This window comes from Onychomys torridus, chromosome 23 (assembly GCF_903995425.1).
Source record: "Onychomys torridus chromosome 23, mOncTor1.1, whole genome shotgun sequence".
NCBI classification, from domain to species: Eukaryota; Metazoa; Chordata; class Mammalia; order Rodentia; family Cricetidae; genus Onychomys; species Onychomys torridus.
In genome coordinates, this window is record NC_050465.1 from 51,701,251 (window position 1) to 51,728,473 (window position 27,223).

Consider the following 27,223-nt stretch of genomic DNA (forward strand, 5'->3'; position numbering starts at 1 on the left):
AAAAAGAGTTCAATTAATAATCACTGACAAAATGTGACTTATTAAGGATCAGAATTACAATAATCTATACTGGGATATTTTTCCATAATTAGTAATTTATATGTAATTATTTTTTGAGACAGGATCTCTCTATTATGTAGCTATGGCTGTTCTGGAAGTCATTGTGTAAACCAGGTTGGCCTCAAACTCACAGAGGTCCATCTGCTTCTATCTCCCTAGAACTAAAGACACGTACCATCACACCTGGCCATAATTAGTATTTTGGTATTAATATTCATAGGAAACTATACTATTAAGTTTGATAGAATATTAGTGGCCTTAATAGATTGTAATTAATATCACAGTATTTTAAATAACCAGGAATTTTAAAGTTTATTTAAAAATGAACATAGGGCTGGGGATGAAAACTAGTAAGAATATACTTATCTAGCATGCTCAAGACATTTCATTCAATCTCCAGTATCACAAAAATAAACCAAAAACTGTAAAAATGAAGACAGGCAATTATATAGAATAGAGAAATTAGATATGGACTATTTAAAGCATCTACAGTATCAATTTCTCATCAAGTGTTGGAGTTGTTAGTGCAGTTTGTGTTTTTCATGTGATGCTGTCTGTTGAGAACCAGTACTTCTGATACGATGGCATCATTGATGCCAGCTAGATGTAGATCCCAATAGGTCATTTTCAAGATTCTGTACTTTCTCATGGACACGGCTATGGCTCCCATCTGCCCTGTGTATGACATACAAGGATGAAGGTGTTACCTTCCTTCATTGACCCCATTGCTACACAGGCTATGATGAGATCAGAAAAGAAGAGAGGTTAATAACATTCACCTAGCTATACCATCTTTTAATTTTTTGCTTTTCTGAATTCCACTCATGATTTTGCAAAATATCTTCTGCAGTTCTCTTAATGATAAAGGCATGGGCTCTTTCCCCAAAGGTAAAAGATGAGAACAGAAATAACCTTCTCACCAGTGGAACTAGTATGATTGTAGCATGGTATTAATATGTTGAGATGCCAAAAATTATTATGTTGTGCAATGGAGAAGGTGAGGGCTTGGAGGGTGAGAACATGCTACTCAATTCTTGTTTCTTATAAAACCTGGGGTCACTTACTGAGCACTGGGACTAGAGTTCTGCCTTTTGTTTTTTGTAAGATAAAGGACAACAATAAAATTGTAGGTCCATCCCATAATTGTAGGCTTAGTAGAGTGTTATACCCACATTAGAGCTTGTGCAGTATGGAGGGAAATTTGTTTAGTATGACTTGTGAGTTGGCAGATCAGATAAAAGCAGTCAAGTGGCAGAGGGAACCCTGTGAGTGCACAGCTCCCCTGGTAATTGCGAGGCTGCAGGCATTCCTCCAGTCTGTTAATAGATTTCCCTAGCTCCTCTGAGTCAGGTGAAAATTTCCTCATTAAGGAGAACTTATTCCATTTCCTTTCATCATTTATTATTGAAGACCAAGTGTGAGTGGAGGAAGTTTCCAAGATGACAGGATAGAATTTTAAACAACAACAACAACAACAACAAAATCCACACTGGGGATCTGAGAGAGAAAGCAAAGCTTGTATTGTTTATAACCCAGAGAACACACAAGAGGCTCCCTGCTGGAGAGGCTGAGCCATGCTGTCTAACCAGCAAAAGATTATAGCAGAGTGTGTAAAACTCCCATTGTCTTGGCGTAAGATGGTTTATCTCCTTCTAAAATTTCACTCTTTCATTCTGTGCTGCTGAGTAGAGAGGAGGAAGAGATTCTGAGTGGGCCATGTCCCTGCCACGGGGTGTGTCTTTGTTTTATTGTCTAGATTGTACTATGAGATGATGAGACTCTAATCTTTGAAGAGTTTACGCTTGAACTCTGAAAAGAAAAGCGGATTGGGCAAATCAAAATTGTATTGGTAGCATACTTTAGAAGATGCAGCTCTGTAATGTAGGTTTAATGTCTGTATGTCTAGAGGAATGGAAATAAAGCAGATATCAGCACACATATACATATCAAATAGCAGAAGGATCGTTTACTGTACACATTTTCAAACTGTGAGCTTCAGAGCGTTGTGTTCCCTTCAGCTGATCCCTCTCCTAGCTTGGTATAATGCTCCCTTGATTTATAATAAATCTAACATAAATGGAGCATCCCCCACGGAGGCTTCAAAACGCAGTTTTGAATACAAATTCAGCATTTATATTTCTTTTAGCAATTATCGTGCTTTGTGTATGTTCCGAATGAAGATTTTCATTTTCCTTGGGAAAAAATAAAATTGTTACATTACCTTTCCCTAAAATACAATCCTAACTAGTTTGGAAAAACACACACACAAAAAAACCAAAATGAAAAAAACAACTTTTTTGCGATGGTGGTGGACATTCTGTTTAGCAGACAGAATGTAGGTGTGGGCAGAAGAGAAGGAGGTCAGTGCCTCTGAGGCTGTCACACCAGGCCCATGTCCATTTCAGACAGTGGTTCTCTACCTTCCAATATTCCTCATTTTTTTTTTCAAGACAGGGTTTCTCTGTGTAGCTTTGCGCCTTTCTTGGAACTTGCTCTGTAGCCCAGGCTGGCCTCGAACTCACAGAGATCCGCCTGGCTCTGCCTCCCAAGCACTGGGATTAAAGGCCTGCGCCACCACCGCCCGGCCAATATTCCTCATGTTGTGGTGACTCTCAACCATCGAATTATTTTAATTGCTGCTTCATAACTGCATTTTTGCTACTGGTATGAAACATAATGGAAATATCTGTCTTTTCCAATGATCTTAGGTGACCCCCAGGGAAAGAATCATTTATGCCCCCCCCCCAGTCCCCCAAGGGGTCATGACCCACAGGTTGAGAAACCTCAGTTTAGGATTATTCATCCTGAATTTGAAGTTGAACCTTGTCTGATTTGCTAGCCCTAAGCTAATGAATCAGACTTTAAGCTGTCTCTTCTCTTACTTTATTGTAACGGGGTGCAGAATATTTTTTTTTGTATCAGAACAGGTTGGGAATAGTCAGTTTTATTCTGAGTACAATGACATGCCAGCCAGCCTTGTTTCACACAGAAGAGAGAGCAGTGGGAGACAGGGCTATCCTGCTCTCTTTCTTGGAGGTGAAGACAGGGCTGTCCTGCTCTCTTTCTTGGGAGCTGGGCTACTTGCAAACAGGCGACTTCCAGCTTAGGAAGGGATCAAGCCTAACTTGTCTGTCTTTGTAACAGCTATCATGGGTCAGAATTAGCCTCTATTTTCCAGTGAAGAGGACTGAAAATTGCATTATGATATTTCATGTCTAAAAGCAGAAATTAACACCAGAAAGTCCATGAGTGAGATCCTATTAAAGTCCTTCCTGGACATCTCATGAACACACTCAGTGTTTGCATCCATTTAAGGTATGAACACAGATGTAGTAAAATGCCAGTCTGTCTCAAGGAGCTCTGATTTTTCAAGACATGCCAAAATATCATGTCTGTTGTTGATCCAGTTACAGAACAGTCAATGTTAAAATAGCTCGTTTTCTTACTATGAAATTATTCTAAGAATCAGCTTAAAACATGCACTGTGCAGTTCTAGTTTGATGTATTCATTTCAAAATTCTCACCTGATATGATATGTGGGGGATCCTTTCAGGATAGCTCCTGCATGGTACAGGAGCACTGATGACTGTCTGTCCATCCCTAACACACTGGCACCTCTTTGAATGTAAAATGGTTGGATTTTGTCTCCCGTCATTCATTCCTGAAACACGGGCAGGTTCACTAACCATGAAAGCACCAGTGACAGAACAGCATTTGCTGTCCCCGTTCAGGTTCCTATGCTCTTTCCAGCTAAGATGCTCAGTATTTCCATACCTGACGTGAACGTGGCTGCTCTAGGTAATTTCACGTACAGATGCCCTCACTTATAGAGTACTTGTCACCACCTTCACATGTGTAGAGCTGACCTTTCTTTACATTCACCTTCTCCACCCTCTGCGGCCACAGTACTTCTCATATGCAACCACCTGCATGTGATCTCTTTTCTTTGACCTCACATTGTACCAGAAACGTATCCTCCCATGAGCGGTTTCGAATCTCCATCATTCCTTTGCACCAAATGTTCTTCTGTATTTCTTTGGGCATCACTTTCCAGTAGAAATTGTCTGATATTGAATTGTCTGATAGAGTGGCTACTAGTTCCATGTGGCTAATAAGCAAATTGGAATGTGCCTAGAGTGACTACAGATATAAATTTTAAGTTCATGAAAAAGCCTTTATATTTAAATAGCATGGGGTTGGAGAGACGGCACAGCAGTTAAGAGCACTGGCTGTTCTTGCAGAGGACCTGGGTTCAATTCTCAGCACCCACATGGCAGCTCATAATTGTCTGTATCTCCAGTTTCAGGGAATCTGGTACCCTCACACAAACATGCAGTCAAAACCCCAATGCACATAAAAATAAAGAAATATTTGCCGGGTGGTAGTGGCACACGCCTTTAGTCCCAGCACTTGGGAGGCAGAGGCAGGCAGATCTCTGTGAGTTTGAGGCCTGCCTGGTCTACCAAGCGAGTTCCAGGAAAGGCGCAAAGCTACAGAGAAACCCTGTCTTGAAAAACCAAAAAAAAAAAAAAAACCAAAAAAAAAAAAAAGCAAGTTGGCCAGTGGCTTGCATCTCGGGCAGCACAGTGCTTGATTGAGAATATAACAAAGGGCTTGGCATATCTCAGTGTGCAATAATAGGACTGTCAGTAATTCAATAACTTTCTCAGAAAATGCATTGTTATGACAAAATACATATCAAAACCTGTGTGTTAAAACTCCAAATAGCAATTAAACAACAAATTCAAGGCATTGGCAAGAATGTACTGATTAGAGACAGAAGGGCTTTAGGTCCAGGAGGAAAACAAATTGACTTGGGAAAGTCAAAGCTAAAATAATCTACATCAAAACTGATAATAAAACTCAGGGAAATGGCTTGCATGTGCGAGTGCATGTGCGTGCACACGCCCGTGAGAATGCACACACACACAAACTTGGCTATCTCTTTTTTAACTTAAAAGATAAATTAATTGAAGAGGTTTAAGGATTAAAACATGTAAAATGCAAATGATATAATTTAGTTATACTCTTTTATTTGAAAGAAAATAATTTTATTTCAAATACAGTTATAACTGATTTTTGCTTGTAGAGATTCTCTAGTCAGTTTAGAGGGTGGTCTGCAAGATATAAGGATGCAAACTTAGCAATACCAAATATCTAGACATGGCTCTCTCTTTGGACTTAACCCACTCATCTGCAGTAGAGGATGAAATATATACTGACAAATACCAACTTTCTGTAGAACACTGTATAGGCACTGGAAAAAATACACAGATGGGAGGTATAGCTAATAGTCTCAATAGCTCACATGTGTCCTGGGGACATAGAAGATATGTTTCATGTTAAAATGCACTGTACAGATAGGACATACACAAACTCTTCACAATGTTCAGTGTCCATATTTTAACACATTGCATTTGTGGCATGTATTACAATTATCTATTAATAACATTTTTTAAATGTTGCACAAGGTTTTAAATGACATATTTCAATTTTGGGTTTATATTACTCCCTTGCCACTTGAAATGATTTGCTTTTAAAAAAAATTTGAACTTTTTATTCTTTGATAATTTCAAATATTATGTAGTAGTATATGTTGATGATTTTTTACCCCATCCATGACCCTCTCTTAACCCCTCCCACTCTTGTGGACCTATTTTTCCCTTTCATGTATATTTTTAAAATTACTTACTTTGATTCTATGTGTATGAGTGTTTTGCCTACATGTATATATTTGCATTCTGAGTGTGCCTGCCTGGTACCCGAGGAAGTCAGAAAACAGCATTAGATCTCCTGTGACTGGAGTGACACACTGTTGTGAGTCCCCTTGTGTGTCCTAGAACTGAACCCAGGGCCTCTGAAAGATCACAGTGTTCTTAATGGTCTTAGTCTCTGAGCCATCTCTCTAATTACATGTTGGGTTTTTTTTTTTCCTTAAGGGGTTTATTTATGGTTGCTTGCATGAATTTGAACTGTGGCCATTTACTGGAACCTGGGAAATTAACCAGTGGCTATCATACTGAAGAAGATAACTTTTCCTCCTCCTCGACTATATCCTATTAGAGTTTTGCAATAATGCTTTATTTAGCATGAGTTAGAGCTTCTGTTATCACAGCTCTATGTTTCCATTTCATTGTATTGACTGGCAAAGTGTTGTAATTTAATTTTATTGTATCAGATATTACTGGGAGCAGCCCTCGGGTATTGGCCAATAGGTGATTTCCAGTGGCGTTTTTATTTTTATGCACCTTAGCTCTTTACCAATTATTCTTCTATTGGCTTTGAAATTTAGGTAAAAGGTTGCTTTAATCACTCTTGTGATTTTTCTGTTACACAGAAAATTACACTTATAACTTCATTTGTTTGATAAACATTTGCTAAGTACTGTCTATGGGCCAGATATTGTGCTAGGTTTGGGGAATAATCTGATGAGTGAGCTGTTTGTGGGGAGAATGTGCCGTCTTGTGTAATGTTGGAACACCGAGGTCAGGTAGACTTCTGTTTCACGCACATGGAGACTTATAGTAGAAGTCAGATACTGGCAAGAAGCCACAGACTTCGGAATCACGCAGCTGGGCTAATGGGTCCCATGACAGTGGCTAACTGTACAGAAGGAGAGAATGTAGTCTGACTGGAGTAGGTGTCAGAGGGCAGAGCCTTAACAAAAAGTTACAGCAGTTACATTGGATAGAAAAACAGGGTGCAAGGGGCCGGAGAGATGCCAAGGGCTAAGAGCACTGGCTGCTCTTCCACAGGCCCTGAGTTCAATTCCCAGCAACCACAAGGTGGCTCCCAACCATCAATAATAGGATCTGATGCCCTCTTCTGGCATGCAGGCATACATGCAGAGCACTCATACATAAAACAAAACAGAACAGAACAGAACACAACACAACACAACAAAACAAAACAGGGTGAGATGCTGCTTAGTAGAAGGTAAACTTGGTCTCACTGTGTAGAATTGTGTCAGAAGGGTAAAGTGATGAAGTTGGGCACTGGGAAAGTATGTCTGACTTTATAAAAGGAAGTCCCTAATTATTCCTGAACAGGAAAATTCATTAGAACAGTAAATATAAGATTTTAAAGAGATCAGGAGAGAGGGAGGTGTGTGTGTGTGTGTGTGTGTGTGTGTGTGTGTGTGTGTGTGTGTGTGTGTGTGTGAAAGCTGGAGTTTAAAGAGATGTTATCATTGCTAAATGTCTGCAGCCTCACTAGAGCTGGAAGAATTATGGGTTATATATTTAGGTATTTTTGAAAGATAAAGAGACATTAATGTGCTTGGAGATAGAATGTAAGAGGATTTCTAGTGCATTTGAAATGAAACAGTATGCTGGTTCTTATTGTTCTTGTGTGTTTGGTCTAATCTTGAACCTTTCTTTTCCATTAAACCCCAGTGAATCTGTTACAGAAGAAACCTTGAGAAAGGCCAAGGAGATTGGGTTCTCAGACAAGCAGATTTCCAAATGTTTAGGACTAACTGAAGCCCAGACAAGAGAACTGAGGTTGAAGAAAAACATCCACCCTTGGGTTAAACAGGTAACGTAAAATCCCTCTCTATCAAGGATTTCTGTTTTGAAATACAGGTATCACTTCAAAATCATTAACAAACAGTGGTTAGAAAATGACTCCTATTATTTGATGCCCATCACATTGTTAGGTTTGCTCAGCACGGGGTTGACTCGTCTATCAAGTGAAGGATGAAAGGGCAATGGGATGTAAAGAAAATATGACTTCTATGCTTTAAATAAAATGACCAAAATTATCTCTGCTTTTGCCCTATATCTAAACATATATGTAGTGACAGAAATTCTTGGTATAATAATATATGGATCAGCACATGGGCTGAGCCTCTGGGGAAAAAAATCATTATCTCTTTGGGCACTAACTTTTTAAAGGGCAATACTTTATTTTAAGTGGCCCATCATTATAGTTCATTCAGTATTCATCGTGATGGGGCTAGACATAATGATCTCATCTAGTATTCATGACAATCACACATGAACATTCATAGGTATGCCATTTGGTTGGCTTTTTTTTCTTCTTCTTTTAATGGAAGGAGTGTCTTGGCTTAAAGTACCACCAGCTGCTTTTTGTCCTTTAGAATCATTGACTTTCCTCTGTGGGCTTAAGGCGCACATGTAAGCCCTTAGGTCACAAGCTGGATTCTAAATATTTTCTGCTCAGCGATTATTACCTTTCTTCTTTTTTAACAGTGTTGCACCAGCCTGCCCTGTCAGCCCCAAATTCTTGCTCACTAAGCGGAGCTAGTGGCCCCTGAGAGTAGAATTGATTTTACTTTTTCCAATTATGTCCAATGAGATCCAGATTCCCATTGCCTGTTTGTGCTTTATGGTATTTGTGTCACCCATTAGTGCCATTACTAACTTGAATCCTATATGTTAATTTGCAAAGTAAAGACGTCTTCCCATATAGTTTATTTTGGTCTTAGATTTCACACATAGCTGCTTCAGGTAAGGTGAGTTGAGTAAGCAGTCCTGGTGACTTATGAACATTTTATGTGTGTGGTACTACCACAGAGATCCAAGATGCACTGAGAGATGTTCAGTTATGTACTGCTCAAGTGACCACTAGATTATATCGGTTTTTTTTTTTCTTTTGTCTCTTTTTTTTTTTTCAGAATCAGTAAGTGATTTGATTATACATAGCTTTTCCTGTCTTTATGTTTGACAGTAGTAGACATTGAAGGAATATGAGGGCAGCACAAAAAATCAGAGTCTTTAAAACTAGTGGTGGGAAGAGTAAAACCCTTGTCAAGTAATGAATTTTCTCTTGCAGATTGATACATTGGCTGCAGAGTACCCATCAGTTACAAACTACCTGTATGTTACCTACAATGGCCAGGTAGGAAATACACAAATGTCACATGTAGAGAGCTCTGGGCTTAGGGGGTAGCCCACATTAGGGAATGCATATTTTTACCTCTGACTATCTGCTGACTTTGGTAGTAGAAGTGGCACCATGTGGGACAGCTGCCATGAGGAGTTTCTGTACCCATTCTGTTTGGAATTGTCTTAACAGTGAAACCAAGCAAGCAAGAGAAGATGTGACCATGCTACATTCTCAAGACTAAGTTGCAATTATTGAGCAGATCAACTTAGAAATAAGTAGAGCTTCTGTGAGATTTTTGTAATACTTAAGACTTAGGGATTTCCTAAGACTAGTAGAGGTGCATATGAGGAAGACATATGTAGAGATGGGGCAAGTACTTCAGTTAGATTGGATAATAACAATATAATTTTAATATTTTCTATTTTTTCTCTCTCAGGAGCATGATATCAAATTCGATGAACATGGATTGATGGTGCTGGGCTGTGGTCCATATCATATTGGTAATGTGATAAGATGTTTACACATGGCTTTACAGTTTTTCTAGTACCCTTTATAAATATTGATTCCACTATTCTGAGAGTTCACCAAACAAATGTTATTATAAAAATGTTTTGCAATTGAGGAAATTGAGATCCAGAGAAATAATATTCAAACTTATGAAGTGATTTAATGGTGAAAAGCACAAGTCTCAACTATAAATTCTGTCTCCTTTTGTATCATTATATTACATCTTACTTTTCTGTCTTATTAAGAAAGAAGGGCATAAAGGAATCAAACTTCCTCCCAAGGCTGATCCCAAAGCATGAATCTAATCCTAAGGGTGCCACTTTTCAAAGGCCTCACCCCCAAACACTGTTGTGTCAGGGATCGTGTTTCCAACACATTGATGTAAACATCACCTATTTGCAACACAATACTTGGCTTATGGCTGTACAACCTAAAAACCTTCATGGGCATCTAAACTCTTCTCCTTGGAACTTTTCAACCTTTACATTTTATGTGATTCATGTTCTACCACCACTTTACACAGTGGTCAGAGAAGAATAGCCAAGCTGAGGACCAAGTGTATACTTACATGACACTGAGAAGGAGCATGGCACTACATGTAGATAAACACATTTTGATGAGACTTTTTAGAAGAGAATGTCCTAATGCAAAGAGTTAGTACATGTACTTTGGTTCCTATGGCATCCCAGCAGAGTGATAATTTGAGTCATTTGGGTTTTTATTATGCCTCAGATTAGTTCCTAGAAGGTCACTCACTTTTAGAAAGGACAGTTCTCTTCAATCAATGAAGGTATGTCAAAGCTGCAAGTCACCTCAGGGACTGCCAGGTTAGCCCTCTAAGAGGGATTAAGTGGAAGGACTAAGGGAAGACCTCAAGTGTTTTAATTCCAGGCTGAGCTGTGTAGTACACCAAGGCCAGTGTTTTCACTCTGAATTTCCTTCAGTAAATGAAGGTTATCTTTTACAGTTAATAATATTTCCCATTGACCTCGAGGCCCTGATTTCTTCAAACATAGAGATACCTATTACTAAGCTTAAGTATAAATCAAGCCAACAATTCTTTATTGTCTAATTAGTCTCCAGTTCTGTTATTATTAATAGAGATTGTAAACAGGTCTAAAGTTTTATTTTCAAATTTTAATTAAAAGGCACTGACTTCCTTAGCCCGGACTGACTGGAGAAATATTTTTTTTCCCTCTCACTCCTTCCCCAATATCCTTGTCTCTGCAGGCAGCAGTGTGGAATTCGATTGGTGTGCTGTCTCCAGCATCCGCACACTGCGTCAGCTTGGCAAGAAGACTGTGGTGGTGAACTGCAACCCTGAGACTGTGAGCACTGATTTCGATGAGTGTGACAAACTCTACTTTGAAGAGCTGTCTTTGGAGAGAATCCTAGACATCTACCAGCAGGAGGTAAAAAATGGAGAAAAATAAACACACACACACACACACACACACACACACACACACACACAGAGAGAGAGAGAGAGAGAGAGAGAGAGAGAGAGAGAGAGAGAGAGAGAGAGAGATTCAGTGCATACCTCATATATAATTATATTCATGTGTATAGTTATACTCAATTTCATTATAACTTTTCTTTGGAAATGTCACCATTTTTTCCCATTGCCTAGATTTATAGTGAGACTCTGAAAAAACAATTGCCCTGGTTTTTATTTTTAAGGTCTTAGGCAAAGAATGATCATTTTCATGCAATATTCTCTATTTAGTTTGTATGCATTCCAAGTATAGTGAAAACTTTACTTGGTAACACATACCAGTCACATATTAACTAGCATAGAGGGCTCTCCATAAATATTTTTTGGGAATGATTTAAGAGGTCATATCTACATACAATAAATGTTGTGGTTTAATGATGGACAGTTTTCAGAGTAGACAGATCAGCTGGTTGCCAATGACCAGTTTGTTTCTTCCCCAATCATATGAATCATTATCATTACCCTTCAGTTTGAGATCGGTGAGTCTATTCCAAATGATTGTGGTTCCTGTAAGGCTTTCTCTTACAGTCATTGGCCTATCTTCATGCCGACATTATTGAATATTATTCTCCATGGACTAGTGATTTAAGATTACTGCAAGTTTGTAGAGTAGATTATCTTATAGTTATATAAATACTTATCAGAAAATTCCATAGTGATATCCAATAGCTGGGCCTTGGATTTTATTCTACTTAATTCCTCACCACAAAGAAACAGCCTTTTATGTGGGAAAGAATACACTGAATCAGAGTCACAGTACTGAATTCTAGTTTTGACTGAGAACCCCACTGTCTTGTGTGAGTTTCTTAAAAATCACTGTGAACCATCTTTTTGTTAATGAATACTATGAGGATGGAGGCACAACATATGAGGCACTGTGAAAGTGAGATGGAATTATGGATGATACGGCACTGTAGAGTGTAATGTCTAGAGCTAAAGCAACATGATAACTTTATGTTTGTAAAGAACAATAGATTAATTTAGGACCTTTGTATAGTCATAGGTGTCTGCTTAGGTCTAACTTACTCGTCTGACATTCATATATGGTGAGATTCATCCATGATGTACAAGAGGTTTTAGCCCTCTCACTGATAAAGGTTTTCTAGATGACTCCTTTATATTCTCAGATACATAGGTCAGCATCAAAAGAAGTACATTATACAAATGTTTCATTATAAATATACAAAGAAAGGTATGTCTTAGGGTTCTCTTGTTGTGATAAGACATCCTAACCAAGGGGAACATGTGGGTTGGGGGGGGGGGAAGAGTTTATTCCCACCTTGCTCTTCAGGATAACAGTTATCATTGAGGGAAGTCAAAACAGAAACTCAAGGCAGGAACCTGGACTCAGGGACTGATGCAGAGGCCTTGGAAGAGTGCTGCTCACTGGCTTGCTCTCCTCGGCTTGCTCAGTTTGCTTTCTTACACCACCCAGGACCACACACCCAAGGGTGGCACCACTGTGGGGCAGGCCCACCACACCAGTAATCAATCAAGAAAATACATCACAGGTTTTCCTGTGGGCCAATCTGTTGGAGGAATTTCCTCAACTGAGGTTTCGTCTTTCAAAATGACTCTAGCCTGTGTCAAGGCGATATAAAAACTAGCCAGCACAGACGTTCAGACATTCTACCTCCAAGGCATTGATATTAAAACTGGAATCCATGACCTATCATGAAAAATTGAACACTTCTTTAAAAAACATTAAAAAGCTTCATAGGCAATATCATCATATAAATTCTACACTATTTCCTTGTGCAATGGTTTAAGGAATATTTAGAAACTTCTATACCACTTTTAAATGTACTTATAGTTGACTTTTAATGAAGTTCTGAATGTATCTGAAGAATTTTAGAATGAATACATTGGCTTTTCACTGAAACTTACTGGGATCTAAAATAAACAGCACTGTATCAGATTATATTATGTTGGAGAACAGATGAACAACATTCCACTCACATGTTCTCTAATTTATCCTTATAGTGTACGTCATGTAACATATACAAAGATGTACACGTGTGTGCTCATTCTCATGATACTGTTGCCTTTCCCTGCTGCAGGCTCCACAACGTTGCTTTGCCACATCTGATAATGGATGTATCTCCACTGCAGATTGCCCTTACCCTACCTTGAGACGCTGAATGCCTTAGCATATCCACAGCATATTTTTCTTTAAAGAAAATTGAAAACATGTCTAACAATTTTCAGAAATATAGCACTTACACCATTTCTAAAGGAAATGACTCTCTCAGGAATGCACAGTTACCTGGGGTAATAACAAACATGATGGGTCTCTTAGTTTTGTTTTAGACCACGACTGAACTTCTAAAACAAAGCATTAAGAAGTGACTTGCCAAGTGAATGAAGCAGGCTGCCACTGAAGAGTTTTTTACCCCAGGTTTTGAGGGAAGTTCTGACATCTACTTTACTGTAGCTGAAGGCCCAAGGTCAGGACAAATCTCTCTCACCTGCCAGTCCCACAGCCACTCAGACCCAGCCGAGTAAACACACATAGACTTATATTGCTTACAAACTGTATGGCCGTGGCAGGCTTCTTGTTATCTAGTCCTTCTATCTTAAATTAACCCATATCTATTAGTCTATAAGTTGCCATGTGGCTCGTGTCTTACATTTATACAGAGTGATATCCACAGCACTCTACACTAGTCTTTAATATCCTTTTTTCCTAGAAACGATTCTCTTAATATAGCCCTTTGACTGTGGACATCACTCAAGGGTGTATCACCCAATTTTTTTTTCCAGGAAAGAAACACTCATTCTACAGATTGACCAAGAGTATCAGTCATTTATTTCTTTTGATTATGTGTCAAGGTTCTGCTGGAGGAGAGATCTGGATTTTGATAGTGTACTTGTTTGCTTGCTAACAACTATGTGAATGCCAAGGGTCAAGGAAAGAAGTTGCCAGTGTCCACCACTGACACAGCTTCACTGGGTGACATCTTTCCTAGTGTACAACTTTGTTTAGACTGTTCCCTATAAGAGAAATCGTTCTTAAATTATCTTGAAGTAAATGGCTTGAAATTGTCACATTGTTAGAATCAAGAACACCTACTATGCTTCTGTTTACCAGATCTATTTGCATGGAGCAGATTATTATTTGAGATCCTTACAATGAATAAGACTCAGAAATCTTGGCTTGCATTCATACCTTTCTTTATTTCGCATGAGATTTCTATTTGAAAAGTATAAATGAAAGCCACTAAGTTTAGTTATGTCTCAACCCCATTTAAGACTCTTTCCTCACTTCTTTTTATGTTTGTTCATTTAATAACGTGTGTGTGTGTGTGTGTGTGTGTGTGTGTGTGTGTGTGTGATATTAGGATGCAGCTGCGCTCACAGATTCTTAGAGTATGAAGTAGAAAAGACAAGTTGAGTCCATGAGGTTAAGACCAGCTTGGGAAGACATATAAAGGCTCAATTTCAACACATAAACACACAGACAAAGACACATGCATGAACACTCATGTGCACATACACACACTCATACTTGCATGCACTCCAGATTCTGTCTGAAAATACAAGGCAATACCTTTGATGTTGCTGGTAGTTTGAGTCTTCCTTGGCTAATTTTCTTCATTTCCACTATGCATACTTCCCGGACTGTACTTTGTAAAAATGTACTCTCTCTAATGGTTGAATTGCTTTAGTTTTAACACTATAGGTCTAGTTAGACGATGATATTTCTGTAATATAAAAAGTTAAATGGATGACTTACAAACATTAATTAGTAACAAATAGTACACATTAGAATATGAGAGACTTTAAAGAGAACTCATTTTAGCATTGGTTTAGTTGTTAAATATGATGCCAAGGGTCTGCATAAAGTGTAACGTGTGATCTAAAATAAAAAAGTACCAAAATATAAGGCGTAATATTTCTCATTGGTATATACAGTGCAATTTTGTAAATTGGAGATAACTCATGAAATTATAGAAATCAAGACCATTTTTAATTAGGCAAAAGCTATTTCTATTAATAAGATAAGGTACATTTTCTCATGTTGCATTATGCCTGAATTATAGCATTTAATCAGTGCTGACCAAAATGATTAATGGTTAGAAGAAATTAAAAAAGTTCTCAAATAAATTTGAAGCATTTTATTTCATTCGTTAGGGCTTTAAAATAAATTTCTGGTGTGATTGTAATTTGGGTAATGTTTAGAAATGTCCTCAGGTTACCTTAACTTAGGGAAATCAGGTTTTAAAGTAGGATATGAAACTGAAAATAAAGTTGAGGGACTAGAGATGTAGGTAAGTGTGATGTGTTTGCCCCATGTGCTCCATGGTCCAAGTCCAATCTTCAGTGCAGTGGAACTTGGAGGGCCTGCTGGATTGTTTTGGCACTAAATAGTTTATAAATATGTGAAATACTGTCTTAACTTTAGATCATTATATTCCAGGATATTACTTGTGGGTATTTAGGTAAAAATGACCATGAAAAAGAGGATGGCTAACCTGTGTAGAGTGCTATGATTCTGTTTCTATGTCTATATCTACAATTCCTGTACTACGATCTAAGACAGAGTGTGTCAACTTTCCTAATGCTGTGACTTTTTAATATACTTCCTCATGTTGTAGAGACCCCCAACCATACAATTAGTTTTATTGTTACTTCAGAACTTTAATTTTGCTACTATTATGGATTGTTATGTGAATATCTGATATGCAGGGTATCTGATAAGCAACTTCTGTGAAAAGGTTATTCAACTCCTAAAGGGATTATGGCCCACAGGTTGAGAAACCACTGATCTAAGATTAGTGTCTTCTGTGAAATGGTTCTATATCACCTTTGCTCAACAAATATGCTCTCACATTGAATTCCTCTTGCTGCATGGGCAAGCCCTGCACAGACCCCACATTTTCACTCTGTAGCCCTCTTGTGGACATGAGACAATCTCCCAGTGATGAATGATGAGAATTTGGTTTGGTAATAAAAGATTTTGTTTTGTCTACCATCTTCTAAAAGAAAGTTTTACAAATATTTCTCTTATCCTCTAATGTCAATCATGTCTGAAAACAACTAGTATAGTTGGTCTAGCATTAAAAGATATTTGGTGTATTACATGAGTGTAGGTCCTTCACAGTCTACAGCATTGAATCCATATGTCAGCTCTGAGTAAGCTACATAAGACACACTTGAATGCCAGGCAATGGTGGTGAATACTTTTAATCCCAGCATTAGGGAGGCAGAAGCAGGAGGATCTCTGATCTCTGAATTTCAGGCCAGCCTGGTCTACAGAGTGAGTTTCAGGACAGCCAGGACTACACAGAGAAACTGTCTCAAAAAACGAGAGAGAGAGAGAGAGAGAGAGAGAGAGAGAGAGAGAGAGAGAGAGAGAGAGAGACTCGGTCTTCAGTGAATCTCAGTTTCTTTAGCTACACAATAGTGTTGGTAACAACCATCCCATGAGGATACTGTGAAAATAAAATGACATTTTAGAATACACAGTTAAGGGATAAGCATAGTAGCTCCTGTCCTATTTTTGCTTTGAAAGTTGTTAATTTCTTGGAAAAAGAGAAATGAGTTTAATAAAAAATTAAAATATTGATATATTTATTCAATTTTGTTCAACTTCAAGCTCTACTTTAGTCAAAATGGATCCCGTTTTTAATTTCTTTGAAGTCTTTCACATGGAAGCTTTCATATATGCTTGAAGGGAAATTTGTTTTCAAGCCTCAATATCTTAACAGCATTCCCAACAAACCCAAAATACTGAGAAGCAAGGATTATGATAGTAAAGAGAATAATTGTTTTTTAAAGGCTTTACAAAGATGGATGTTGAAATAATTTTTTAAAGGTGGTAAAGAAAGATGTAAACACTTATAAATACACAAAATGTTTGGTTATTATTTTCAATACCATTTACAGTGCCTTTAAGAATTCACGTGCAGTGTATTTGTTTAGGCAATATTGTACTTGTCACCAGAGATATATTAGCTTCATTCCTTATTGGAGAAATTTAAAAACAATTTCAAATCATGATAAAATAATTTGGCATGTATTAATCACTTCCACAATTCCATCAGTATTCATTAGTAGGGCATTAGGGCAAATGTTAATTTTGCTAGCCCAATGCTTATTGGCTGTCATATTTTTTATGTTAATACCTTATTTATTTATAAACTTACAATGTTTACAGGGTTTTGAGAGTTTATCATCTTATTTAATCCACATATCAGCTATGTGAATCATAGTGATGTTACTGTACAATGTTGTAGATAAAATGGCTGAACCTCAGGATGAGGGGTCAGTACACAGGATGAAATGATATAGAAATGAACTGCTACCTGCAAGTCTAGTTCTCTATTACCTATCACACCTCAGCTCTTTCTCACTGGTCCAACAACAGTGTTAGGAAGGCTTAAGAATTAGTGAGATATGTATCTATATATATGTGCTTATAAAGCAGGTAGGCAAAATTGGAACTAAAATGCTTTGTTGAGTACAGGGAAGAGATGTTAAAGTATCAGCCAAAGAAAAGAGATGGTTTTTAGGATGTCAGAGTAGAGGTGAGAAGTAGATGGACTTGAACATAGAGTTGGTCAGAGGCTAAATAAATAGGAGCATAAAAAGAAAACAACAGCCTGAGAGGTTTTGGTGTCAAGAATTTGTTAGTGGTAACATACATAGTTGTAGATAATGAATAGAGTAGTCTCATTGGGTTGAGAGGACCAATGATGGATAAGAGTGGAAAGTATTAAATAGTAGGAGTATGTCCTCTATTCTCTAGGTATAGGGAACTTTGCAAGAACTTTGAGTAAAGGAGCAACTTGGAAAATAGGTATTTATTAAGGGAATGGCAAGAGTGTCCCAGGAAGTTATGGATTATAGTGGGTTATTATAGTTGTCCATGGATTATAGTGACAAGCACATGATGCAGTTCATCTATTTATTAAAAAATGTCCATGTATATGTCTCAAGTGATATTCATGTGTAGTTCTGTGGAACATTTGCATGGATTTTAGGCTGCAATTATCTGCAAAGTCAAAAGAAGTTATACTTATCCATTGTGTTAGAATCTATAATATTCTTCTCCCTTGGTAAACTCTCACCATTGTATAAATATTTAGTGAGGAAATGCTGTCAATATTATCAGCACAGCTGTCCATTCCTGCTCAGGTTAACCAGTGGCTGGTACTGTGGATTATCTCTTCCAGGCATGTAATGGCTGCATCATATCTGTCGGAGGCCAGATTCCAAACAACTTGGCGGTTCCCTTGTACAAGAACGGTGTCAAGATCATGGGCACGAGCCCTCTGCAGATCGATAGGGCTGAGGACCGCTCCATCTTCTCAGCTGTCTTGGATGAGCTAAAGGTGGCCCAGGCTCCATGGAAAGCTGTTAACACATTGGTAAGAAGAGGAACAATGTCTCCTTTTAATGTTCTCTTTTTAAGAGTCCTAACCTGAATGTTAACTACCAGCGAAGTTAACTAGAGGGCAGGTGGGATGTGCGCCACGCTTAGTGAATTTACTGTAAAGTAACTGTGTTTCCATGATTGCACTTAAATGCTGATTATAAATAGACAGCAGCATTCTCATTAAGATTCAGACAATGAAAAGAAGTTCAAACTATTTTTGAACTAGATTTGATATTTAGAATGAGAAACTAGGAATTTTATGTATCTCGGTGTCCAATTTACATTTTAATGGAGTCTTTTGAGAGGAGGAATAAAAAGAGTTAGGTTACCCCTTGATCTAATGATACAAGTCTGCATTTTTATTGCATATTTTAAACTATTCATACCCTTTGTGTTGTTTTTTTTCCCTATGAATTAGAACGAAGCACTGGAATTTGCAAACTCTGTGGGCTATCCCTGCTTACTGAGACCTTCCTATGTTTTGAGGTAATATATTGTTTTCCAGAACAATGATTCAAAAAACTGGGAGATACAGAAATGCATGCTGCATGCTAAGAACACTAGGCTTTGGTGTGCAGTAATTTGTTAATCCAGCCACAATCTCTAAAGCAACACAGAAAGTTTGAGGACAAATGTTCAGTTTTTCAGCTTAACTTTTCTTCAGGGATTAATAACAAAGAGACACTACCATCCTCATCTAGAAGCAACACAGCTAACAACATTTCCTTGCCAAACTAAAAAGGGATAATTTTACTTAGAAAATATTAAAACACATACTGGGACATCTCTTGGCATCATCTATTTTTGGTAGTCAGAACTGATAGCATCTTTTTGACTATCATCATCACCTTTGGATAGTGCCTTTGTTTTGAATTTTTTGAGTTTTTTGAGATCAGGTTTTTCTAATAGATGAATTATGATGGCAAGGAACATGGGCAGTGAGGATCTTTTATATTAAACGTTGAAACTAAGTTCTGTCATCAAAGGGAAAGTTGTGAATTATCACTTAGTCTCTTCAGATGTTACCACATGTAAGGAATCACTTCTCTGAACAGGGGATAATAAGAGAAACACAATTTGCTGTGCACAATTTGGAAGTGTGAATGGAATTTCAGATGGGATCCTTTCAAATAATGAAAAGTTTCAAAAGAAGAGGAAAAGTGCCCTTTTATTGAAATGACATTTTGTGTAAACCAGTTTAATAATAGTACTTTGAAGAATTAATGTAATTCAATTTAAACAACAGGCATGTGTTTAAAGAGGGTTGGAAGAAAGTCTTTGAATATTGCATCTTGTATCTGTCTTCCACTTTCTTGTGCTGAAGTCCTCAGCTTCATTGCTTTAGCCAACCCCTCACAAGCCATAGAGCAATTGCTTCATGTGGAACTTTATAGTAATTAAGGAGGAGGGAAGTAATTTTTCTCCCTTACTCCAATGCTTGTCCTTTCCCACTTTCCCATCTCATTTTGAAAGTATCAAAATTTCAGAGTAAATCTATTTAGGATAGCATTGTCTCTTAGCTATGTAGAAAGAAGGACACATGTGAATGCATTTCAGTCAGAGATTGCATATTGTTTTTGCAAATGTTACTGAAGAATCGGTTCTATTGTTATAGAGGCTAAAAAATGACCTGCCTTGCAGAGTGCCAATAGGTTAATTAGCTGTGGATCAAAAACACTGAAGAAACAGGGTGAGAGAAATTGTGTTCTTGACTGCATCCTGTTAACCATCAAGGCCTACTGGAAATAGAAAAATATTGATGCTGTGAATCAGGCAGTATAATTCTGAGGCTTTACACCTACTGGGAGCAGCAGGGTTTGGAGAGGGGGGCACTCCAAAAGTTCTTTGACTTCTTACTTTGATTTATTGACCATGTTATTACATGGAATAAGAACTCAGTTCAGAAAAAGATACCCATATTGGAATTAGACATTGCTTGGACTTGTTCAATACACTTGCTTCTGAACTGGTAAAGAAAACTCACCTGCTTCTCTCTCCACCCTTCGCAGTGGGTCTGCCATGAATGTGGTATTCTCTGAGGATGAGATGAAAAGGTTCCTTGAGGAAGCCACTCGAGTCTCTCAGGTAGGTGTGGCCCATTTCCGCTCACTGACTCTGACCAACTGGCGCCCAGGTTTTACACAGATTTTGTGTTCACACGAAGTTAGTAAGGTCACTTTCTATTCTTCTCCTCTCTGTGTACTTGTTTCTTAAACATAAGAAAAGCTAAAAAGGAAAAATAAAAAGGCTTTAGGTGATGACTCAATTCTTAGAGTGACTGGATAAAAGGAAGACCTGTGAGTCTTTGATCACCCAGATGAATTTGTTTGGAGACTCTGGGAGTGTGAATGGCTGAGCACCCATGCTGGATGCTTAATAAGTATCTTGTCCTTTCCGTGAGTTCCACACTGGTCAAGTTAATCCTGGGACTCACAGTCTCCAGGACTATCCAGACATGTTTACCATTATCTGGTGAAAACTTCCTTGGCTTTTAATTCTCACACCTGGGGATTGGCCTTAATCAACCATGCAACTTTATTAGTAAGTCCCCTCGCTCACCTATTGATTTCTTCTTCCATTCTAGCACACTGCATCTGTGAGTTAATAAAAATGTTTATAATTTCGTAGTGACTGAGACACCTTTCTTAACTGCCCCAAGCTTTTACTCCCTCCTTTGGTGTTATCTTGGTGTGCTCCATTTAAGATTTACCCAGCAGGGTTTATTGATTTGCAGACCTCGCACCATGGAGGATGAAAGTAATGTTTTCCTTTAAAAAGCTTTCAAAGTCTAGTTGGGTTAAAAAAAAAAGAACAATTCAGAGGAGAGTTTGATGTTAGGCAAGTGGAATTTGAAGGGAGCTGAAGAATGAAGTCAGAGGCATTTCAAAGTGGGAAAAGAGCATAGATTGTTCTGAATGCAAGAACCTGGGCCCCTTTCCTCTATAATAGCTGTTCATCAAGGATGCCTGGCCATGGAGAATGTAGAGAAAGATAATGAGTGAGAAAAGGTAAAATCTGAAGAAAGGAAATCAATGGTGTTAGAACTTACATTTGTATGGAAGTCAGTTACTTAAGGACATCTCTGCAACGGGTCAGACTTTTATATTTCAATATCTGTCCAAGATCCCACTATGTTCCTTTTCAGAGAGGCCAGCAATTACACCCTATATTTGAGGGATGGAATAAGGTTCTTTCTTTTTTCTCTGCCAGGAATATTTCAGCCTCAAAGGACTGCCACTCAGTAGAAGACTTAATTTTATTTTTCTGTCAACATGTCAAATGAACTCAAACAGGGCCACAGTATTGTAATAGAGATGTCCTTATGGAATCTATTCTAATTCAAGGCTCTCCATCATGATACAACAGAACCCATGATATTCAACTCTACATATTTAGAGTAAAATTAATGCTATACGTTGTTTCTTTATTTGTTTACTCATTCATATATAGTAGCTAAAATATTGTTTTATTCTCACTATCCAAGAATATTCTCATGTAAAGATAATCTAATAATTCATCTGTATTTATCTCTACATATTTACATAAATACACATATAAACACATAACACCATATTTGTGGCTACACACGTATACATACACTATCTGCACTCACAGATTTTCTTTGCTTGTACCAGCAAAGTATGAAAGAATTATAATTTGATACAAGCATTGCAATAGAGAAGAGGTGGGATGCTGAGAGAGACTGTAAAATTTTTGTTGTTCAATTCTTGAGGAGGGATTTTAAAGCTAATGTCTGATGACTTATTCAGAGTTAATTGGGTTAAAGTCTGTTGTGTGAGTAGAAAGAGACAGCATATGTAAAAGGTTGAAGGTGAGAAAGACCATAGGTTTTCTAAAACACTGATAAAGCATTCACCACATATCTAGGACATAAAATATGGCACCAACTGTAGTACAGAAAGGATAAATTACAGAGCAAAACAGAATTCATGGAAAAGGGTTAGTGAGCTACTCTGGCAGTTCAGGGTGAAATGGCAGTGCTTTGGAATGACATGGAGAATAATATTGAAGGTATTCATTGAAGGGAATTGGTGAATGGGCAGAGGGTAATGTTGAAAGGTTATGAGAATACAGAGTTTCTGACCCAGACAACAGGGATAGAGAGCCGTGACATGGAGACAGGTTAGTGGAAGAAATGCATTTCATGTTAGAGCATTTGAATGGGACAGCCTGAGAGGAACCCAGATGGTGATCACACAGAGGCAGGAGAAGTGCATATTTAGAACTGAGGATGAGGAGATGGTTTAGTGAGGCCTGAGAGATGGCTTAGTGATAAAGAATGTATATATATATTGATCTTCAGGAAGACTTGAGTTTGGTTTCCAGCATCCATGTTGGGGAACTTCATAGGGATCTATCACCTCTGGCCTCCACAGGCACATTTTATGCACTATTTTATGCACATACCCACACACAGACCCACGTACATACACATATTAATATAAGGTAAAATTTAAAGGAAAGAGGATGGGTAGACATGGCAGACATAGAGATATAAATATTGACTTTGAAGTTAATAGCTTATCCTTTAAAGTGAAGCTTTGGAAATGGAGACAATCACTGACAGAGTGAGTCAGAAGACAGGGGCAGCTACGATGGACACTAGATGGCTACCAGCATTCTAGGGCTTAGTGGAAAATAAGGGATGATGAGAAGCCTGGGGAAAGAAGTGTGAAATGTACCTTAAAATTTAAATTCTATTTACAGTGCTCAAGGAGCTATGTCAAATTTAACACACACATAAGATGATGAATTTTAGCATAGTGGCCAGAAAGGCTGAAAGAAATTGTCAAGAAGGTAGCACCTGGCCTAGGCTTTGAAGGTGTGCTGAAATATAAAAAACGATGTTGAGGAGAAAAATGAAGGGCACATAGGGAAGACAGGTAAATGCAACAAGTGGTCCAGAATGCAGAGTCCCAGAGCATAGGTGAGGAGACACATAGATTGGCAAGGTCATCGGGCATCCTCTTCATTGAGTGGGGAAGAAGCAGTGACAGTCTGGGTATGGAGGGGCACCTCAGCATTGTCCTGGGACAACGGGGTACAGGAAGCAATTTAAGATTGAAAAGCAGTCCAGAATACTGCCCAAAGAAGCATGTGCTAAGGTTAATAAAGAAATAGATTTGATTTGATATCCAGTTGCCGTAGTCACACTCTAAAAACAGGATGAGACTTTTCAACTTCAGACAAAGGATTTCACCTTCACACTGAAAACAAACAAACAAACAAAACTGTACATTATTACTCTCTTTTAAGCTTATTCGCATTTCCTAAACATGTAATTCACATTCTGACTAGGAAGTTGTAGCATTGCAGAAACAAATAAGGCCAGAAAGAATCTAACCCAATAATAACCTACAGGTACAGAGTAAGTAGATGTGTACTGATGATTCTCATAGAAGGGGATGATGCTACATTTGTCTAATCCTCTTTTCTCAAACTGGCTCAGAAACAGATATGTGGGATTTCAGGATTCATTTTCAGTTTGTTGAGCTCTTAGAATTGTAGAAAAACATTTGCTCCAACTGACCTCATTCTTACAAAACAGACTGGCTAATGAGCTTCTGTTGTGTGTTTGCCCTTAAATTTTCTGCAAGTACTGCCTTGTTACTCAAGCTACATAGCTACCTGATATAATGCGTGGGATCTGTACTCAAGGTTTTGATTCTGTTTTTTATTTATTTATTTGTTGTTGTTGTTGTTGTTGTTGTTGTTGGCAGGAGCACCCAGTGGTGTTGACTAAGTTTGTCGAGGGGGCCCGGGAAGTGGAGATGGATGCCGTTGGCAAAGAAGGACGGGTATGTACCCTCTCTCACTTTTCCTGTCTTTGTCTTTTCATCTTGAAACATTCACAGGATAGAATTCTAAAAGTCATATGTTTGAACATAGTGGGGAAGATGTCCAATCAAAACCACCACCACAACACCACCTCATCCCCATGGCCCCACCTCCCTAATAACAACAACAAAACCCAACCCTAACACCCAACTCTTGAAGTCCCTGAAGACTGAGTGGAAGTGTCATGGGTCTCTCCTTCCTTGAACTTCAAACTGTTAGCGTTTCTCTTTGATGATACTCAGTATCAATTATCATCCTGCACTTACCATTCTTTTTGAATAGATCTTTCATTCTCATTTTCTTTTGTCTGTGGCATTCCTTTTATGTTTCAACGAGTGTTATATAAAAACACCCAAATACATTGCTTTCTAAAATTTCTAATTGAATCTCTGATTTTCTTCTCTTATTTTCCACTCTTTCTCCCCCTTTTCTTTGGATTATTAATAAGGGCAACCAAACAGAATTGTGTAGGCCAAACAATAACATAAAATTAGCTTACCATATCATAGCTGGAATGGCTGCAACACTGAATGCCTCTGTCTTCAAGAAAGGGAACTGGAAGAGGGTTTCACTTCAATTTGCTGGTTGTCTTAATAAAGCATTTGTGATTTATCTTGAATTGTAGTACTTTATGTTTTAGAGAGGGCATGTCATTTTATTCGCCTCAAGGATAAAGTAAAAAATTGGCCTTCATCTTTTGTTCTGCAAATAATTCAAAACAGTGCCAAATATATCAAATTGTTTTTTTCCCTAACAGATTAGCAGTCCAGAGTAGAGTTTTCTTATTTACTTTTAAACTCTCAATAGTTTCTACTAACCATAGAATCTCATAATCCTGATTTGAAGTATTCAAAGATAATATTTCTAGTCTCCTATCTGCAAGGACAGAAATTTTTGCTGAAACATCTTCAGAGGGAGTTCATTTGGTTCTTTTAACTTATTGGTGACAAAGAGCACAGATTCCTTTAAGATTACATATGGTTTTTGCCTTCATTTTTGTTCAGATCTTAGGACCTGGAAGATGGTAGGCAAGTGCTCTGCCATCAAGCCACACCCTCAGAACTGTTAGCTTATGTATTGGAATCTTTTTGTTTGAGGAAGAACATCTCACACATCATCCATCTTGAGATAATCTTTTCTTTCCTAGAATTCTCATTCCTAATCTCTGTTTTAGTAGATTTCTCTTTCTTCCCACCTTTAATATTTGAAGCTAGAGATAGAAAGCAGGAGGTATGGGATTGTACATCTATGGAAGTGGAGGATGGGGACTGTCCTGGAAATAAGAGTACTTGTTTGTACACTGTGCTCCCAGTGGAGCCCATGGTAGCTCACTGGCTTGGTTTTGCTCTGGAGTCTGGGATGTGTAATAGGTTTTCACCTGTAATACATTGCACATTGTGCCATAATCTGTCTTTTGGAAGTATTTCAGGTTACTCACACAACTTTAACATTTATTCCCTGAAATGGACATATCACTCAGATTTATTATAATACTCCTCAGTTCAGTCAGATGATTGCTCCTGTTTCCTAGATAATTCTTGTCTCTGTCTCTGTCTCTCTCTCTTTCAAACATGTGCATCCATGCATTCACATACCCATACTAACACACATATCCCCTCACACATAGACTTATACACACAAAAATGCACACACATTTGAGCTCATTTGTATGTATTCTTTGTTTTACAAGGCTTCTGTGAAGATAAGCACAATTGTTAGTTCCCTTTCATTAGAAACCAATGCCACACAGCCTTGTCTAGGTCCCAGAGTTCAAAAGTGACATCAGAAGAATGGAAACTCAATGTCATCCTTATTTAAGCCATTTATAAATGTGATGAGTAAATAAATCTTTGTGATTTACAATAGTCTTATATAGCCATGGAATTATTCTCCTCACACTAAGCCTCATGAGTGCCTGAGCAATATATCCTATTAACATATAGACTAAAGTGATTGAGGTTATAGGCCTGAGAATCTGACAGTCAAGGGTTCGAGTCCCTATCAATCTCATTGTGGCACAAACTTGGTCATTCATCCTTACATTCCCTTTGTTTCCTTATTATAGAGAAGGACAGGAATATTTTCTTGTCTCTCAAACTTCAGTTTAAAGATCTCTGCATCAAATCTTCAATCTTTCTCTCTAACCCACCAAAATTCGTGGGTGTTTGATGTGTGATGCATGATGGCATTCACCTCCCATTCACCTCTCTTGTCTTCTTTTCCAGTGTCTAGAAGATAAATCTGCTTTCACTGTAGTTTACTGTCCCATATCACTAGTCAGTATGAGCTGACTTAGTCTTCTTCTGTTGACACCTTTGGTAATCAGTGGAAGAGAAAAAAAAGTCTCTCTGTCCCTCTCTGTTCCCTGTAGAGTCTCCTTATCACTTTACAATGATGCCCAGACAGTGAAGCAGTTCTTTCTCCTGCTTTTAATGAGAGTTCATCAGAGTAATTGAATGGTTCCAGAACTGGTTAAGCATCAAAAGGGGTAGGTAGGAGTGGTGCCTGGAAATTAGGTGTCTAACAAATTAAAAAAACAAACAAACTTCTTTTGACAGGTCATCTCCCATGCCATCTCTGAACATGTTGAAGATGCAGGTGTCCACTCAGGGGATGCCACACTGATGCTGCCTACACAAACCATCAGCCAAGGAGCCATTGAAAAGGTCATCATTTATAATAGAAGCAGAAAGGAAATGGCAAAAGATGAAAACTTCCACCCTAGCAATAGAAAATTCCTTAGATTTTAAAAACACTAGGTAGTGATGTAAGGCATACTCTAGCTTAAATTTAACAAGGACCATCCTTGCCCTTAATCAGCTGAGTGTCTTAGAGATATTCTCTTTCACTGTGGTTAGAGCCTGATTGCTTATGTGCTGGTTCAACTTTCCATGTACATCTAGATCATCCAGCTGAAATACCTGCTAAAATACCTGCCTCCACTCCAAGTTTCTGGTGCCATGACTCTGGAAACCTCTCTGAACCTTTAGTTGGAGCAAATCTCCTAGAGTTACTGGTCCCACGAGCCTGGGGACCAGATGGAGAGATTGGATGCCCTGGGTGATTCTGAT

General features: G+C 38.1%; 1 protein-coding gene across 1 annotated transcript in view; it reads left to right on the forward strand.

Annotated features, from left to right (window-relative positions):
• The window catches only part of Cps1 (carbamoyl-phosphate synthase 1), a 112,448-nt gene that overhangs the window by 66,602 nt on the left and 18,623 nt on the right, over positions 1-27,223 (forward strand). The window contains exons 22-30 of the mRNA XM_036173467.1: positions 7,455-7,596; positions 8,857-8,922; positions 9,347-9,410; positions 10,648-10,829; positions 18,091-18,285; positions 18,712-18,779; positions 20,303-20,378; positions 24,035-24,112; positions 26,711-26,818. Of these exons, the coding sequence (XP_036029360.1) occupies positions 7,455-7,596; positions 8,857-8,922; positions 9,347-9,410; positions 10,648-10,829; positions 18,091-18,285; positions 18,712-18,779; positions 20,303-20,378; positions 24,035-24,112; positions 26,711-26,818 (979 nt within the window). The remainder of the gene's footprint in view (positions 1-7,454; positions 7,597-8,856; positions 8,923-9,346; positions 9,411-10,647; positions 10,830-18,090; positions 18,286-18,711; positions 18,780-20,302; positions 20,379-24,034; positions 24,113-26,710; positions 26,819-27,223) is intronic.